The 19,915-nt window shown below is 38.2% G+C and overlaps 1 protein-coding gene across 3 annotated transcripts in view; it reads right to left on the bottom strand.

Annotated features, from left to right (window-relative positions):
* LOC147012783 (uncharacterized) overlaps positions 1-19,915 on the bottom strand; it is a 416,846-nt gene that overhangs the window by 133,693 nt on the left and 263,238 nt on the right. For all 3 annotated transcript variants that reach the window (XM_085853969.1, XM_085853968.1, XM_085853966.1), the window contains 2 exons: positions 16,229-16,282; positions 15,247-15,354 (listed from right to left, as the gene is read on the bottom strand). In XM_085853969.1, coding sequence (XP_085710095.1) covers positions 15,247-15,354; positions 16,229-16,282 — 162 coding nt within the window. The remainder of the gene's footprint in view (positions 1-15,246; positions 15,355-16,228; positions 16,283-19,915) is intronic.

Genomic DNA, 19,915 nt, shown 5'->3' with positions numbered 1-19,915 from the left:
GAGGAGGGGCGAGAGAGAGAGGGGTGAGAGAGGAGAGAGGAGAGAGGACGGGCGTGCCTAGGGGGGACAGAGCGGGCAATAGAGGGGGAAGAGAGAGGGGGAAGAGAGAGGGGGGAGCAAGAGAGGGGGGCGAGAGTGAGGGGGCATCACAATTCTTCTTCTTCTGATATGACGTCACAATTGACGCTGGGGACCTGAGTATGTTTCCCAGGTGTTTCCCAAGGTATGGCCATTTATGATATGGTTGGTCCGATCTAATTGAAACAATGCCCCAATCTAGTCGTCGTTCACGAGAGTGAAGGAACGAAGCTGCACATACTGGCACGCACCTATGGGCACGCACCTACGGGCCCGCACTCGTATATAACAATGACACATTATCCTTATGCTTTGATTTTAAATTATTAGAGTAATAGTCATACATTAACGACTTTGGCAAGTCAATAATTGATGTTCCTATATAAATAGGTTTATCCATTTCAATACTCTCTTTTTTCAAACGAATAGCACAAAAGTTCTCTGAAAACACCTCCGCTCTTTCAAAACTTGGTCTATTAATTAACTTTGAAGCCTGTTTCCAAGATGTCGAAAGTCCTAAGTTTTGTCGATTCCTAACATTTTTCATAGTCTTTCCAAATACAGCATTATTCATTAATATGTAAAAATCCTTCTAAAAATCTGTTTTTGCTTCTGTTCTCCTTTTTGTATTAAAATCAATATACTTCTTTAACCAATGACTTTGTATATATTTCAAAATCCGATGAAATTTCCTCACTCTCAACACAGCAGATAAATATTGTCTCAAGTTCCTTTGATGCAAAACATAACTTTCTTTATCATTTAATATAGTAAGTACTTTTTCTGGAGATTTACCTTTTATATTAAATGACTGTTGGTAATCACTCAACCATTCTTTTCTTGGACTTTCTTTATCAGGGGCAAAAGGTTGGTCTTGATGTTTGTGATGAAGTTCTTCTGGATATTTTAAATCAACCTCAAAATAATATCCAACTACAGCTTCATCCAATTATTTTTGAGAGGAAACAACAGTGTGTTGTAAAAAAATTTCACAATGTTTTTCTTTAACCCATTTAAGTTTTCCATAAGGTAAATATTGAGACATAGCCTACCCATACAAATTGTTAGCATCATAATACATCAGGTAAGAGTTGTCCTGATTCTTATTGCAAGTGCGTGCACGAACATGCAAAAAAAAACAAAAAACTAAAACCGCGTGCCAGAAACAACAACCACACAGGTTGTTCCTTCACTCTCGCGTGCCCGTACGTGCGTGCACGTAGGTGCGTGCCCGTATGTGTGTGCCCGTATGTGTGTGCCCGTAAGTGCCTGCCCATGTATACGTGCAAAAAAAAGAAAAAAAAAGAATTGTGATAGCAATCGTGATGTCATAGCATCGTGTCCTGCCATTAGTTGGCAAATAAATGACCGTAACTTGGGAACCACTTGTCCGATTAAGATCAAAACTTGAAAAGGCACATCCTCAGGTCCCCAGCAATATTCCTGGCAAGTTTCAATTAGATCAGACCAGTGGTTGTCGAGAAACAGCGGTCGCAGACTCACACAAAGACACACACACACACACACACACACACACACACACACACATAATGCTGGAATTATAGATAGATTCTCCTTTTTGTATTAAAATCAATATACTTTTTTCACCAATGGCTTCGTTTAAATTCCAAAATCCAATGAAATTTCCTCACTCTCAACCCAGCAGATAAATACTGTCTCAAGTTCCTTTGATGCAAAACATAACTTTCTTTATCATTTAATGTTGTAAGTAGTTTTTCTGGAGATTTACCTTTTATATTAAATGACTGTTGGTAATCACTTAACCATTATTTTATTGGACTTTCTTTATCAGGGGCATAAGGTATGTCTTTATGTTTGTGATGAAATTCTTCTGGATATTTTAAATCAACCTCAAAATTATATCCAACTTCAGCTTCATCCAATTCTTTTTGAGAGGAAACAAGTGTTGTAAAAAAATTTCATAATGTTTTTTTTTAACCCATTTAAGTTTTCCATTCAGTAAAGATTGAGACATAGCCTACCCATACAAATTGTTAGCATCATTATACATCAGGTCAGAGTTGTCCTCATTCTTATTACTAGTGCGTGCCCGTACGTGCAAAAAAAAAAACAACAACTCAAACCGTGTGCCAGAAACAACAACCACACAGGCGGTTCCTTCGCTCTCGCGTGCCCGTACGTGCGTGCCCATAGGTGCGTGCCCGTACGTGCGTCCCCAGCAATATTCCTGGCAAGTTTCAATTAGATCGGACTAGTGGTTGTCGAGAAACAGCGGTCGCAGACACACACACAGACAGACAGACAGACACTCACACAGATTACAATTGCTGGGATAATCAGGAAGATATTTGTTATATGCTATAGCATATCTCTTGGAACATACATGAGATATTTCTCCTCTTTTAGCCTTCTCTATTATTAAAAGCATATCTATATCACTGATTAATTCCAAATTCTGCTTTGTCATTTTTGACATAGCACTCCAAGCCAAACCCGGGGCCGTGTAATAGTGAGCGTGGTCTAATCCATAAGAACTTTTATTATGACAGACTGTTCTAAAAGTTTCAAACACATCAACCAATAACAATACATCAGTTTTAAGATACAAATCATGATATTCTCCAACATTCTTTATATTAAACTTCTCCCAAACCTTTTTAGCTTGTGTATAATCTCCATCAGAAATATGAGTTTTATTCAACTTGCAATAGAAACTTTCCCTTGAAGGACGTTGTGTTTCTTTAAACTTCTCCAATGAATCCATGTAGTCATACAGATATATTCCCTTTTGTGATAAGAGATCAATATCTTCTTGATTTGAGAAATGTGATTTAAGATTCGGTAAGTTTTTAATATTTGATGATCGTAAACATCACATCTTACAAAATCTTGAAATGATGAGATAAAGTGAGGGTTTGTCCTCATATGGGGAGTAGTTTCATCACCTTCTCTTACCATATTCAACTAAAAAGTTTTAATTTCACTTTATGTGTTTTTAATTATCGTTTCAATACTTTGTTTAACCATATCAACAGCTTCCATGATTGAAGATGGTCCAGGGTCTTGAAAGCGAAACAATCTTATTTTTATATGTCCTTTAAATGCCCCATCAGTGTTTTCAATGGAGAATTTAGTGGCACCTTCCCTTTCTTCATTGTTCTTGTGTTTGCGTGATTGAAAGTGTTTATTATATTTTTAAAGAATATCATTATCACAATGTTTTGTTTCTTGGTCAAGTGGAGATATTTGTCTGAAAAGACTGAATGTGTGTTTGTTGGTTTGAAGGTGTTTTTTGTAACATGTATATTGTATATTCATTATTACAAACATCGCAGTACGTTGTATTCACCATATTTATATAACAAAACTTTGCTTAAAATAATATTTTTCTTGATGAAAATTCCGTTTATTTACAGGTGAATCTGTGCATAAAACCATTTTATCCTCCAACTTTTTTCACTTAATAAATACAATGTATCAAGACACAAAAGACAAGTTTCAATCAATCTCTTCATTTGTTAAAGATACTGAGAAATATGTCGAGGATGTAAAATTGAATAAAGATAAATATAACAACTATTGGATAAAAACAATTATGGTGAATAATTATTCAATTTCCTTCAGTGGAAGGGCTTTTCGTATATCTGGAAGAACATCAATTAAAGTCGCTCTAACAAAAGTTTCTCCTCTCCTTCTGGCAATATATTCAAAACCAGAAAAAGCAATGAAACAAGAAAAAGTATCAAAAAAGAAAAACCTTATGGATGAAGCTTCACAAAGAAAAGAAAAGACCATCTTTAATATGCAAGGATAAATTTGTATTTTTTTCAACACCCCTAAAGATGTAAATCCTGATGAAATAAAGGATGTTAATATATCAGGTGAAATGACGTTTCGTTCAATAGTAGTTTAGGATCATTTAAAAATTACCTTTAATATAAAACATGTCGTTGTTGAATCTGTAAATGAAAAAAAGTATATAGATAGAGATGGTAATGTTTTTTCTACTAATTAAATACGAGTCATTATTCAACTGAATATTTTGAAGATTATGAGAGTGATGATAGTATCTCTGTTGGAACAGAAGACAGTTATGATGCCAAGAGTTTGTGTTCAAATGACAGTTATGAAAATAGTTTTATAGATGATTGTGAAAGCACCAATGAAAGTACCGAAGATGAATTTTTGTTTCAGCAAAGTTTTACTTTATAAATATGAATGGTATACTACATCTTGAGCCCCTTGAATTCCCTGATTCTCCATATGACAAATTTGAGAATTGTCCTGCGTGTGAAAGATGGGGATTAAACACAGAGTCAAAAGCCTATAAACAATGTATATTCTGTGATTATCTTCTGTTTAATGAAAATTTAAAAAAATTAGAAAGGAATATAATTATTTTCGATTCACACCAAAATGAATTACTTTACAAGATTGATTAGAGAAATGAATGTAAAGTATGAGGGTGATAGCACACCTTTCCTCACAATGGAAGAAACTGAAAGTATTAGAGAAATGTTCAAAGGATTGCTGTTATATATTATTCACGATTGCCATTTTCAGGGAAGTATCAACACAATATATTGTATTCATAAAATAATCAATTATCTTGAAATTAAACCCGAACTTAGGAAAAAATATAGTTTCTAAAATAGCTAATAATAAATTAAATAACCTGTTTTCCAAATATATAAATGAATGATTTTTTACCCATGTGGGAAAATAAGATAAAATTTAACAACCATAAAAATCTTCCAAATACATTAAGATGTCTCATAGTTGGTTCAAGCGGATGTGGAAAAACCTGCCAACTCTTAAATATGCTTCTTACTCCCAACTTTTTAGATTATGATAATTTAATAATTTTCACAAAGTCAAGTTTTCAACCTGAGTATCAACTACTCGCACAAGGTTTTAATGCTGGTCTTCAGAAGGAAGATATAATCGGTTTATTTAAACTTCAAAATAAACGAAATGATAACAACATTGATGATATTATACAACTATTTTGTGATACGCAGAGATATAAAAAGAAATCAAAGCTGATAACTTGCATCCTTAGTGATAATACGGATGATATACCTTCTCCCCAAGATTTGGATAAATCAAAAAGAACCTCGTTATCTTTGATGATTGTGTTAATGAGAGAAATCAAATGGTAATGGATAGCTACTACACAAGGAGACACTCTTCTTGTAATTGTATTTATCTCAGTCAACATACTTTCAACTCCCTCGTCGCTCAAAAGAAACAATGCTAATACTTTTGTTTTATTCAAGTTAAATTCAATAGATATAAACAATTTTTGGAGAGACAATTGTTCTACATTATGTAGTTAAAAGGAATATGGGGATTATATGAAGCACACGATTTAAAAATATAAATATATTGTTGTGATTCAAGATGAGATATAAAAAGATATATTTTTTTATTTTATAAACAATTACGTATATAAATGACAACTATTATTATAAATCTTGTGGGTAAATCTGATTCTGAAAAAACTGTCATAAATCAAGGTTCTTGTTTCGTACAAATGAGAATATTTTACATTTGCTTAAAAAGCACCATGTAGTTCGTATTGTATCAACAACTGGAGCAATAAGACCTGGAGAAGTAGAAGGTGAAGAAGGTGAAGAAGGTGAAGAGTAAAAGGAACTAAAATCTGGTGGTCTTGGGATATTAGATACTAATCCAGAAGGAATGAGACAAATTATAAAACATCTGAGTGGTAATGGGGTTGAGATTTTTTCATTCGGTTTTGATGTTGATGAAGAAACTCAACGCAAACGTATGAAAAGCAGAGATACAAGTATTACTGAAGAAGAAATTACAACTCGTATTAATGTTAAAAACTAATTTGATGAAATATTTGAAGAAAAGGATTTATTTGAACACATCTACTTTAATGATGAGGAAAAGGAAAATTTCCCTGTTGACCTTTATAATTCAGTGAATGATATTTTCCAATAAATAAATGGATGCAAAAGAAAGAGCAAGAAGATGTAAGGAGCATCAAGAGTTTGTTTCAAAAGTTGTAAAACAACAGGAAGACATGAAGAAGAAACGCAGACAGAAACTAACAGGTGAAGAAGCATTTGAAAGAAAACAAGAGAAATTTTTTAAACCACTTTCAAAAACTTCCCAAGAAAAAATTATAGATGTTTCCACAGTTCCCACAATATAATAGACTCCTAAAAAACTTCAAATGTTAAAAGATTTCAGTCAAATGACGGAGGAAGAATGAGGGCATATAGGAGAATTAGAATATGATGATGAAGGATTATTTCAACAATTGGAAGAGATTAATCAACCCCCTGATTATATTGTGAAGGCTCTTCAAAACAATAAATATTCAGCGGATTAAAAAACCAAAGCAGGACTCTTCCAACAGAACAAGCAGCAATATTCCATCTTGTTCAAGAAAAGGCATTGATATTTAATGATGAATTAAGGTTCTTGAGTTCTGCTCAACCCCCTGTTAAACTAACTCCGAGATTAATGTTTCTTCGAACAAAAGATGGAAAACAAGGTTCAACTGTGAGGGATGAATCAAAGTTTTTGATAAACCATTGGATATGAAAAATAGGGATGCTAGAGTATATATTGATCTGCTGGAATCTCTTAATTATAGGGTTAGTCTATCTGGTAAAAGTAGGAAGAATGAGAAGGAGAAACACATTATTCAGGCTTGAAGTAGGCTTGGTTCAGGTGTTACTTTTCTTCCAAATGACCCATCACAATAAGTTAAAAGACTTAAAGAAAAGAATAAGTTAAAAAGAAGCTGAGTCTTTGGGCCTCTCACTCAATCACCGCAGGTTGGTCGGTGGTCTTTCTGTCTTCTACCGACTCCTCTCCAGCCTTGCCCCCCCTGCTCTCTCTGCGATTTGTCCCCACCACATTTCCACAGGGCGCTCAAGGTCCGCCAACAACCCCCTTCTGGTAAAACTACCAAAATCACGAATCACTGCTCATCTTCACTCTTTCATTCCTCTTTTTTCCCGCCTTTGGAATAAACTTCCTCACTCTATTCTTTCCCATTCTTCCCTCCAGGCTTTCAAAACAGCTGTTCACCACCACCTCTTATCTTCCTCCATCCAAATCCTCGATCTTTTCTACCCCCGATAATCCACCCAAGCCCACTTCCTTCATTTCTCCTGCTTTCCTTCCTGAAAGTCCCTGAAATGTCCATCTTCTCTTCGCCATGTTCCCCGTCCCATCCCCATCCCTCTCCCTTCCACAGTTCACCTCATGTGTCTGTTCCCCACTGTTTTGTCCCTTCCACTCCCGCCCCTCTTGTCTCATGCCTCCTTGCTGTGAGTTGTGTGTTAGCTCTCATACGAGCCTCGACCAAGGTATACAAAAAAAAAAAAAAAGACTGTTATTGCTGTTAGGGAGTAAGAAGGCTGGAAATAACAATTGTTTGAATGAAGCATCAGCCATTTCAGACCAGATGATGAACATGAAAATAATTAATAAATGTCAATACAAAGACATTTTATCCCGTATTAAATAAGATGAGAAGCACAATCCTTTGTTTTAATTTCACAACAAGCGACCACACATTTTCATTCCCATACCCACTACAACTTGACGCAACAAAAGAATATGAGGCATCTTAATTGTCCATGGAAACTCATAATACTTTGTTTAATATCACCGCGAAAAATGACAAGTTTAGTTATAATCCGGGAAGTAGATACAAAACGATAACAGTTTCACCCGGAGCATGTGAGATTTCCCAAATATCTTCCGAAATTGCTCGTCTTATGAAAGAAGAGGGTGATGAACCAAAAAATATTGTTATAGATATTCAAAAACATACTTCAAAATCAACGATTAAACTTTAAAATAACTACAAGGTTGATTTCACAATTGATAATTCATTTAGAGAGTTATTGGGTTATGCCTGGTGTTGGCTTAATGGTTAAGGTAGTGGGCTTGGGATCCTAGGGTCCTGAGTTCAAATCCCGCTCAGCTGTTGAATTAACACCAGGTGGGGTTGACTCTGCCTGTCATCCTTCCGAGGTCGGCAAAATGAGTGCCAGCATGCTGGTATACTGTGTCGGAGTGGCGACCCGTCCAGGATTGTTCCCAATAGCCAAGGAGACTGCTTCGGTGGCACCAACGCTCTGCACAGAGTATGGTCCTAATGGATGGATGGTTATTGGGTTTCTCCTCAAAAAAGTTGAAACTAATGGGAGGTTTTACAGTAATAATGTCATTTACATATCCTCAGGCATAAATTCAGTGTTAATTCACTGTGATTTGATTGATGGCGCTTATAATGATAAGAACAAATACAATATTTTCATTCAGCGCATATTCAACCCCAATTGGTTATAAATTCAATATGGAACCCAAAAATCTGATTTATCTTCCTGTGACAGGAAAAACCATATACAGATTAAATTTTAGGATAGCTGACCAAGATAATCGCATGGTTTCTTTGAATGGATAAATTATATACATCAGAATTTACCTACGTGAAGTTTTCCAATAAATAAATACGATGGTTATTGTGAGGAAACTCGAGTTGGGAAAATATAAAATAATGACAGGGGATGGGATGTTCCTTTCCCCATACTACAAGTGTAAAGGTATATATTTTGGTAGAGGATACTATAAACCTCAGAGACAAAGTGGTGTCGGACATCAATTTAGAAAAAAAGGAGATGGGATAATTGATACTCTTATGGGTATAGGTTCAACTATTCTAAAACATAAAGACCTAATTCGTTCAACTGCTTCTGCTGTGGGAAATGTAGCGGGTGCTATAAAGAGTATAAAAGATGCCCAAAAGGAATCCCATAAATTGCAAACAATAAAAGAAATTAAGAAAGGCAAAACTCAGTTGTCTCCCCAAGAACGACAGAAAATAATTCAAATACTTGGGTCAGGCTTTCAAAAGTTTTAACATCTTTTTTCCTAAATAAATACAAGTATGGAAGCAATTGATAGTATCGATGATTTGGATGATACCACTGTCATCTCAAACTCTACTAAAAAAGAAGACTACTTCAAGGTAAATGCAATAACTGGAACAGACTGGAATGCAAATGGAACAAAAAAGTTTTGAAATCAATAATCAACAAACTTATTTGAATCTCGCCGAAAGTTTCTTGTTGTGTAAATTTACATTCACTAAGGCTGTGAATAACACAAACGCTACACTCGTAAATGATTTATTCTGGAAAATGTTTGATAGTGTTTGTTTGTACATTGGAACACAAGAAGTTGAAGAGGTTGATTATGTCTCTGCTACATCTGAAATGATGAAATTTACACTATATTCATTTAGTGATAGAATGGGAAAGGTGGCTGTCGAAGGTTATATTCCTCATATGTCAACGGGAACAAACACAGATCCTGGATATAGTCAAAGGAAAGTAATGTATAATGATGATACAAAAGCAGATAATAGTTTTACTGTGGCAGTTCCTCTTCAAGGTATATTTAGATTTTGTGATCATGATAAAGTTCTGTATGGTCTTAAAATTATATTTCAACTGCAAAGGAATGATAATGAAAATAGATTGCTTTTTGGTGTGGCTAATGCTTTTGCTGCTCAGAATAAATTTCTAGTTGATGAAATTAGTTGGTATATTAGTGAATATACTCCTCATCTTAAAAAAGAAGAGATGTTGAATAGAAGACTTAACTCAAAGAAGCCACTCAATTCATCACACCAAAAAAGAAGATGCCAACACATTAAACTGAACCAAACCACTTACACATGGAATTTGGGTGTTCTGGAAGGAAAGCCACGCTATCTGTGGCTCATTTTTTTTTTTTTTTAAAGCCAGATGGTGATACTGCGACTGATAAGAATAATGCATTGAGTGATAATGCTAAGGTGAAACAACTTTGCGTTTCCCTCGATGGAACATTTTATCCACGAGATAGATTGGAAATTAATTGGGAAAAAAAATGATTATGCTGAAGCATACGAGTCTTACCAAAAGGTGTGTGAAAGCAATGGAAATAAATAACCCATTTTGGATATGACAGCATTTAAAAGTCTGTATACAATTTATGCGATTGACCTGAGTCCTCAAAAGGAAACTATAAAGTCTAATCAAGTGGATACTTCCCTATACATTGAAAGAGGAGAGAGTGAAGAAGTTGATACATGTTGTTTGCTTTTGGATGAAATGGAATTAGAGATTAATACAGATAATGGTGCTATGATTAGTCTCACATAATTTTTAGATCCTCGTGGAGGATCTCCAATTCTTACTCATGTTGTTGTTCTTCATCTTCTTTTTGTGGACTTTTTTGTTTCACAGCCGTCAGTTTTCATCGGAACTTCCTGAAACTTGGCATATATATATGTAAAAATACCCTGCGCAGACAGTAACCATCTCCGATTTTGAAAATTCCTCCTCGAAAAAAAGTTATGACGTCAAAATATCTCCGCTAATGGAAATCGCCTAAAAAAATTGTCTCCGAAACTCGGCAAGCTTTTTGAATTCTGTTTGCGGGAATCGAACAGGGCATTAGCAGAGATAAATTACCGCACATATGATACATCATTATGACATCATATCAATTTTTATGACGTCATTCCTATTTTTTGACATTTTTTGTTTCACAACCCAGAGTTTTCATCGGATCTTCGTTTTTTTTTTGTTTGTTTGTTTTTTTGCCCTATGTATTTTTATTTTTATTTTTTTTGGATGTTTTTAGCTAAACTTTGTTCTGTTAGTGTTCTGCTGATTTAAGATATAACCATGAGAGACATGGGCACAGAATACTTCCTCATTTTCACAGCAGGACTGTGCTTTTAAAAGCACTTCCCCATTTTACAAAAGCGAAGGAGGGATAAAGTGAATATACTCGATGGAAATGAATGTTCTAAGAAAATTAAGTTATTCCCGAAAGTAGAACATGAACAAATATTCGTTGGTTCGCTCTTTGAGTGGAATAATAATATGAAAGGGAAGAAGTGCTTTAATCAGTAAGTCTCAATTTTACATTTGCTTGTATGGGAGGGGGAGGAAATGAGTCTCAATTTTACATTTGTTTGTATGGGAGGGAAGGGGATAGGTGGGGAGAAAATCAGTCTCCTATTTTTGGGATTTATGAGCTTGAGTCAGAAAGTTTTTCCCTTTTCCCCCATTCATTTGAATGGGCGTCCCAGAAACCCCATTTATCCTCTACTCACAGCTCCAGGTAAATTTTTAAACAACAGCGTGATGAACACGACAGACCAACTTCTCTGGGGAAGATGACACAGTCAGCTATAACATGCCAATTCATGCAGTTGGGCCACAAGTTTGACCTGGAAGGGATACATTTCCTGGACAGCACTCCAAACAAACAAACAAGTTAGTTCTGGAGGCATGGTGTACAAAGGCTGGGAGGGTTGTGTCACTGTGGAAACCATGGACACACCCATACGATGCACATCCGAATATAAATGGCAAGAACCGGATTGTGCAAAGTACTATCGGACAAGATGAAGAAACAATACCCCTCAGTGCCCAACAATGCAGCACCCAACCAAACATAGCATTCAATGGTGATACCCCATATTACACAACCTAAAAGTCAGCCCAATTGAACCCAGACACACAGGCAGCTGATCTCGTGTCCCAAAAGCACAACAACAGGTGCATGCACATCTACTCACCCTCATGCATACAACACCCGATCACACCAAATGAGAAACATAGCAGAGCAGATTCTCGATGATGTTGGCGTTTTTACTTAAGGTCATTGTATATACTTCTCAATTTGCTCCTGGCACCGGTAAGTGATTGGAAGTGTCAGCATGGAATAAAAAGTGGATAAATGCTGGTACTGAGGGTCTTTTGCCTGAATAGGTCGATTGGGTAGCGGATCAAATGCTGCCTGAGATGAGATCTGCTCTTTCTTGTTTGGTACAAAACTAACTGGCTGTTCAGGTCTAAATACATTTTCCTGTTGGATGTGTCATTTACTCAACTATAGATAATCACAACTGCCTTAAAATTGTAACAAACATAGATACAAGAATGGTCTCCCAATCAAGATTGGGTTACCTAGACGTCAGTAAACCATCAAGAAAATTGATGTTTAAAGCTGCAGTAAAAATTAACCTGAGAGTGCATCACAGAAATGCTGGACCAAATGGCCTCATTTCCTTGTTACCTCCACCACTGAAGGTGAAGGAGGTTATGTTTTCACCACTTTCTGTCTGTTGGGTAGTCGATCTAGTCTACCCTTATTATCAGTACTGTATTTCTGTCGATATGTTTGTCTGTCTGTCTGTATGAATGACTGTTCGGTCCAGTGCTCCGTTAATACAATGGCGATTTCGATGAAACTTGGTTGGTAGGTTCAGACCATGACCTAGTTGTGTGCAAATGAGAACTGTTGCTATGGACCCATCCGTTGCCTTGCAACGGATCTTTGAAAAATTTTTTTTAATGTTTTTTCAAAAATCAAAAATCGGGCCACGAGGAACTGTGGGCAGTACATTCAGCCATATTGTCAAAAATTTCCAGCCGGATCCTATGAAAACTGTCGGAGAAGATAGACTTTGAATGAACCATGGTCGAAAACAATAAAAAACGAAGTTCGTTATATCTCAGAGACTATGAGTCAGATATACATGAAACTGGTATGGTAGGTTCATGGTATGTCCTAGTTATGTGTGAGAAAGAACCGTTGCTATGGACGCTTTTGTTGGCTAGTAACGGCTGAAAACGACTAAATTCGACTTGATCGACTACCCATGTCCGCCTACCGGCTTGTCTGTCTGTCTGTTGGGTAGTCAATCTTGTCTAATCTTATTATCAGTATTTCCGTCGATATGTTTGTCTGTCTGTCTGGTGGCTACTCTTAGAGCACCCTTATTCTGGACATTTCCGTCTGTCTGTCTGTTCGCGAAACTTTGGTCAAGCCTTGGGGCTAAACCACTCAACCGATTCCAATGAAATTTGGTAGGTAGGACCAATATTTCTGGGAATTGAGTGTTTTCGAATATGAGACCCTGCGCCCTAGCAACGGCATAGCAACGGCCCTTTAAAGTGGTAAAAAAATCGAAAAAAATAAAAAATCGAAAAATCGAAGCTTAGAGTTCTGTGTGCAATCTATCTCCCTTCTTGCCAATTTGCAGCCCGAACAAAAAATATTTGTGGGAGATAGGTTTTGGGTGAGTACATGTCGAACATTTCAGAAACGGTTAATTGCGAATATCTCTAAAAGAAAGAGTCTGATTTTTATGAAACTTGGGTGAAATGTGTACAATGTGGCTAGCATGTACACAAAAATGAATGGTTGCTATGCACTCCTCCGTTGCTTAGCAACAGCTAAAGTACTTTATTGTACATCGTACACTTATTGTGGACTGTACAAAAATCAATACCTCCGAAACTGTACCTCTGTGGGACCTGTTTTTTTTGTGCCCAAGGAGAATGTCTTACAGCAACATATAAAAAAGTAAAATCTTTTGCGAATAGATAAATGGAATTACCAGGGCTGCCATTTGTTAGAGTCTCTTTTGGAAACATGCCTGAAATTTCACAAGGCGGGTTTTTGGATGCAAACTAAGAGGGCTGTGATAATCATATTTATTGTGCTAAATTGATTGATAGCATGCACATGAATATCGGCTAGTCGCGTCGGCCAGCTTTCCATCGAGAGCGAGCAGCCATGTCACCTAACGGCTTGTCTGTATGTATGACTGTTCGGTCCAGTGCTCCGTTAATACAATGGCGATTTTGATGAAACTTGGTTGGTAGGTTCATACCATGACCAAGTTGTGTGCAAATGAGAACCGTTGCTATGGACCCATCCGTTGCCTCACAACGGGACTTTGAAATTTTCAAAAAAAATCTCAAAAATTTGTTTTTTCGAAAATCAAAAATCGGGCCACGAGCGACTGTTGGCAGTACATTCAGCCATATTGTCAAAAATTTCAAGCCGGATCCGATGAAAACTGTCGGAGAAGATAGACTTTGAATGAACCCTGGTCGAAAACATAAAAAAATGAAGTTCGTTATATCTCAGAGACTATGAGTCAGATATACATGAAACTGGTATGGTAGGTTCTTGGTATGTCCTAGTTATGTGTGAGAAAGAACCGTTGCTATGGAGCCCTTCGTTGCCGAGCAACGGCCGAAAAACCTCTAAATGTGGGGGTATTTTAACGAAAAAACAATCTGCAGCATTAACTCTTGAAGCTAGAATCATGAATTTTCTTGTGCTTAATCCTCAGGTCATTCTCCATCGAACAGGCCCATCACGTCAGGTTCTTTTGGGTAGGTGACTCCCCATGTCCGCCTACCGGCTTGTCTGTTTGTTTGTGTACAGGATATCTAAAAAAGTTGGTGACAGATCCAGATTAAATTTTGTGGACAGGTTGAGTGTGTCACAAGGACAAACTGATCAGATTTTGGTGAAGATGCAGATCCAGTTCCGGCTACTACAATTTTTTAAGTGATTCTTAATCATTGAGAGATGGGGCAAAACCGATACATAGCACGATATCTCAAAAAGTTGTGGACGGATTCGGATGAAACTTGGTGGACAAGTTGAGTGTGTCGCAAGGACAAATTGATGCGATTTTGGTGAAGATCCGAATCTGGATCTGGATACAAGAATTGTTTAATTTTTACAGTGATTCTTCACCATTGATCGGGCCAAAAACGATATAGTACTGTATAGCATGGGATTTCAAAAATGTGTTGGGCCCAATATGTTCTCGTGGATCAGACATTACATGGCGGAGGTATGCGCTCCACCGAGTGCTCTTCTCGTTTGATATCTGCTTTTCCTAAGTCTCATGTTGCCGAGCAGTCTCCTGCTGTCAATTTTTTTTCTATGATTTTCAGACACACACACACACACACACACACACACACACACACACACACACACACACACACACACACACACACACACACACCATCTCCTTTTGCTGAGTATCCTGAACATTATAATTTGAAATGAAGTCAGAGGATGTGCAGGCATGCACACAAATATAATCTTCCCTATTCTATGGAGGTGAAGTAAAATGCAATGAATAAAATTGAACATACAGAATAAAAAATCGGGATTAAGGAGGATTTCTCAGGTGGGGAGGGAAGAAGTATCCTTTGCCACCTTTTCCGCCAGAGACATCTTGCAGCTCCATACCGTCATTGTTTATTAATTTTTTGCAGTCGAGCTCAGTTAGCGAATGAGATGTAATCCTACCTTGGGGCCTTCCTTCCCATCAGCACCAGGAAGCCCAGGTTCTCCTGGTGGGCCCACAGGTCCAGGATGTCCTCTCTCACCCAAAGGTCCAACTTGACCAGATGATCCCTGAAAAATGAACCATCAAAGCATAGGTTATGGCAGAGGCTAAAGCATCAAGCCTGACCATGAATATGTGATTATCATCGACATAGCCAACCCACCGACACACACACGTGAGACACACACACACACACACACACACACACACACACACACACACACACACACACACACACACACACACACACACACACACACACACGCAGTTGTGCCAATGCTATTAATAATAACTAGCCGAAACCCCGTTTCAGATGGATTCCGTTCATTCAACCACCCTCACCAGCTCACCCACACTCGAGGGACATGGACTGGATAGGGCATGCTTGCCCCCGCCTACTCATCCCCCGCCCCTGCCCCATTCCCCCCACGCCTACTCATCCCCCGTCCCTGCCCCATTCCCCCCCGCCTTCAATTTGCTTACCCCCGCCCAAAAATTTAATTACCCTGGCCCCGCCCCTTCACTCCGCACCCCTGTCTCTTGATTCCCCGCCCCACTTGCCCCTGGGCCCCCGCCCACTCACCCCCACCCATTTCCCCTCATCTCCCACTTTCAATTTTCTTACCCCCGCCCAAAAATTTGCTTACCTTCCCCCCCCGCGTCTCTTCATCCCCCACCCCCGCCTCTTCACTCCTCGCCCCCGTCTCAACGAAAAGTGTTTATTCTGCTTCAGATTTGAAGTTGACTATTGCCACTATGTGCGATGCACTCTTACAGGTACGAAGTTTCTTTCAATCCAGGTAACAGTACCGAGAAAAACGTGACGTGACCGCTAGGAGGAGCACAAAATTGGCCCTTCAGTATTAATGTATTGATAATAATAATAATAATAATAATAATAATATGCACAATAGGTTTAGTAATAATGGCAAAGCAGTTCACCTGAGGCCCAATGACTCCTGGAGGACCTGGTATTCCAGTCTTGCCTTGAAAACCCTGAAAAAATAAAATAAATAATAAAGCCCCACAAACACTCTCTTTCTTTGAAATGTGCAGACTAAATGTCTTGTGACGTTATTCCTCATCATTATTTGTCTATCGCACTGTGTACATGTGCACACAAGCACACACACACACACACACACACACACACACACACACACACACACACACACACACACACACACACACACACACACACACACACACCTGAACTTTGAAACAACCCAGCATGTGATGATGCAAATAAAAGGATTACATATCGACCAACGGTACATGCTTGCCGTTTCACACGGTGCTCGGTGCTTGCATTGACCACAATAAAGACCCTCATGGAACCAAAACATAGTACCGTGTTTCATATGAACTCGTTTTTTTTGGCCAATTAATTTTTCCCTTTTTCATTTGTTAGCACGTTTATGTAGTAAAGCACAGGTAAGAAGAGGACTCAATTTGAAAAGGTATTTCATGAATATGAATACGCTATATAATTTAACATTGCTATCAATAATAATCCTTTACATTACTATTATATCTTAATAATCTTTAACAGCCATAACACATTTATATAAAACGTATATTGACAATTATTCACAAATCATTTTGCAACTGAGAGTAACAAAGAACAATTTGACCAACCAGAGCGCCAGCTCTATATGAAAGAGATACATCTCCGGTGTTATTTTGAAAGTAGAAAGCGAATCAATCGAACAGCTCTCTGGGAGAGGTTTTGGGTTGCAGCCCAGCTGGACGTGTGGCCTGGCCAGCACGCAACAGTCCATTGCAGGCCCAGACATGCAAGATCACATATTCCTGCTCAAAAGTAAGTGAGCCATCGCCTGCTGGTTATAATGCTGCACACTGTCTGCAGATGACCCAGAGCCCAGAGAGAGGATCCAATATGCAACTGACAATTGGAGAAAAACATACCTCCGCTATTTCTTTTAAAACGTTCAACACGTCACCACTTAAAGTAGTTTTTGGCTTCCTAATTCACGAGAAAGAAAGTCATGCTGACATGTTGCTGTGAGATGTGGTTGAGATGGGAATGACAATGGAACCCACAAACCTTGGCTTATCCACCTGGGACTAGTGAACGGCAAATTACCAAGTCGTCATTCACATGGTGTTCGTATCTCCATAGCTTCGGCAATGGTAAATTGTCTTTATCTTATGGCCATGGGCTTTTAAGAGCCTGCAGATGTTTTTAGTTGGTGGTAAAGTCCTAATGGGAGCTTGAAGAGAAGGGTCAGCTTCAAATGCTTTTTCACCCGAAGGGATGAAAAGTGCTAAAAATCCCGACAACAAAGTATAACCAGACACAGGTGGTGCATTACCATGGTTCTACCCTATATAGCTGCAGATATCTTGATGGAGGGAGAATTTCAATATTTATTTGTATTACAGGACCTACTCCATGCAAAAAAAAACTTAAGTACACATTTCAACTTTAGGACGTTATGTTTGCAGCCGCCATTTTCCAAAATGGCGACTATCTGTGTGCGCACTTGATATCTCAGGAACTATTGCATCTAAAAAGTAATCTTGGTGTTAAATATAGGTTTTCATGGTCAGGAAGTTTAAATATACCAATGTCTATTTGATTGGAGCAGTCATTTAGCTATTGCTAAGATTGCAAGCGAAATATACACATTGGCATGTCTACTCGCTATGCTGATGTTATGAGAAGCTTAAACTTGTCTGCTCATGTTGTGCTGATCTATGAAGCAAACAGTACATTTATTCCAAGCCACTTCAACAGCACAAGTTTCACCATTGGAGCTCTGATAACTTGATTTTGAAGACTGATCGTCATTGTCTGGCATGTGTGGCACACACCAGATGGTTCTGTTTCCAGGACTGCTTTGGAAACGTCTCAGCCACCGGAAAAAAAAGGGAATTGCAAGCTGACATTTAAGCTACCACGCCAACTCGTACGCTTTTATGGTAAGTCTGTCAATCCACCAGAACTGCCCAGAACCAAGCTGTTGGCGAAGCATAATTGTGTTCCTGGATGCAAATCGGATGCACAAATCTATTGGAGGTACAAGAAATATCCGTGGATGAGAGGTGTTGAGTTCCTACCATTTCCTGTTAATACCAGCGAGCGGCAGCAGTGGATAACACAAAAAGCTCACACACACACACACACACACACACACACACACACACACACACACACACACACACACACACACACACACACACACACACTTCAGTCGTTAAAACCCTTTCTCTTACTTTGTCCGAAGAAGGATTAATTGTGGAAACGTCAACTTTACTTTGCTTCCCACGGTAGTTAGCATACCTTTATCGACCTTCAGTTGATAAAATCAAGAGTTCGTATTTTCTTCTGACACAAAACCACACCAGCCTTGACAAGGTCTCGTGTTCCTCCATCACTCCAGAGTGGTTTATCATTCCCATCTGGGCACTTGACTCTCAGGCAGACAGACCAAAGAAAGTGGTGAAAGCAATGCTGCTAACTTAATGTGCCTCGCTTTTTGCCAAGAAGAGAGGCGGATCTACTATCGACTCAACGGTGTACCGATTAGAGTGTCCGCTTTGAGTCTCGGAGGTCGGCAGTTCAAATCCAGGCCGAATCAAACCAAAAACATCAAAAAAATGGTACGTGTTGCTTCCTTACTTGACTTTCAACATTTAAAAGGATAAGAACATGGATAATAGGTTGGTATCCATGGGGAGGAGGAAATTCCTCCATTTGGAAATACCCTGCTGAGTGCGGTGAGAAAGGCAGTGCCATTGTTGTGGCATTGCTGGGACTGAGAGTGCCCCACAAAATGATGGCACTTCCCCAAAGTTCAGTGGCTATGTTTGTGTCATCTAAAAGTCCTTTGTTGTGTCTATGGCCATATGTGTGAGATGTGTGGCAGCTTCACGATGAGCCTCAGATCCTATAAAAAAAAAACAGGAAAACAGCCTGGTTCAGTGCCTGGTCAGATGATGGCCTCCCTCAAATCATGTTGAGGGGTGTTTGACACATTTGCCACCCTTGCCTGCGAGTGCAGATTAGCAAGAGTGAGCAGCCATGATAATCACACAGACAGCAACCATTCCTGGTTTTTTTTTTCTTGAACTCAGTTATATGTAGCAAGAAACCAGCCTTTTACCACTCAACCAAAGAGCCTGCTTGAGCTAGACCTATCTGCAGAAACTTTTAGGTTTGCCTCTTTTGCACGTTGCTCATGATACTGAGATCTCAGCTTTAAATATTATATTCAATGTTGATTTGTCCATATCTCCTTATGTCCTTGTCCTGAAGCAATCCATGTATAATTTATTCCATTGGCCTTTGTCTATGCTGGTACAATCATTGGTGTTTCTCTCATTAATGTTATCAGGGCAAGCATCTGCATTGATATCTTTTAAGTTGATGGTCTCCATGACTGACTGAAAAGGTATTGAAACAAGATCACAAGAAAGATAAAGAGAAAGATAAATAAAGAGAGAAAAAGAAATAAAGAGAGAAAGATAAATAAAGAGAGAAAGATAAATAAAGAGAGAAAGATAAATAAAGAGAGAAAGATAAATAAAGAGAGAAAGATAAATAAAGAGAGAAAAAGAGAAATAAAGAGAGAAAGATAAATAAAGAGAGAAAGATAAATAAAG

Source organism: Eptatretus burgeri, chromosome 14 (genome assembly GCF_056783735.1).
Source record: "Eptatretus burgeri isolate ZD-2024b chromosome 14, Ebu_testis_v1, whole genome shotgun sequence".
Lineage (NCBI taxonomy): Eukaryota > Metazoa > Chordata > Myxini > Myxiniformes > Myxinidae > Eptatretus > Eptatretus burgeri.
The sequence above is the reverse complement of the archived record's forward strand: the minus strand, read 5'-3'. Positions and strand labels throughout refer to the sequence as shown.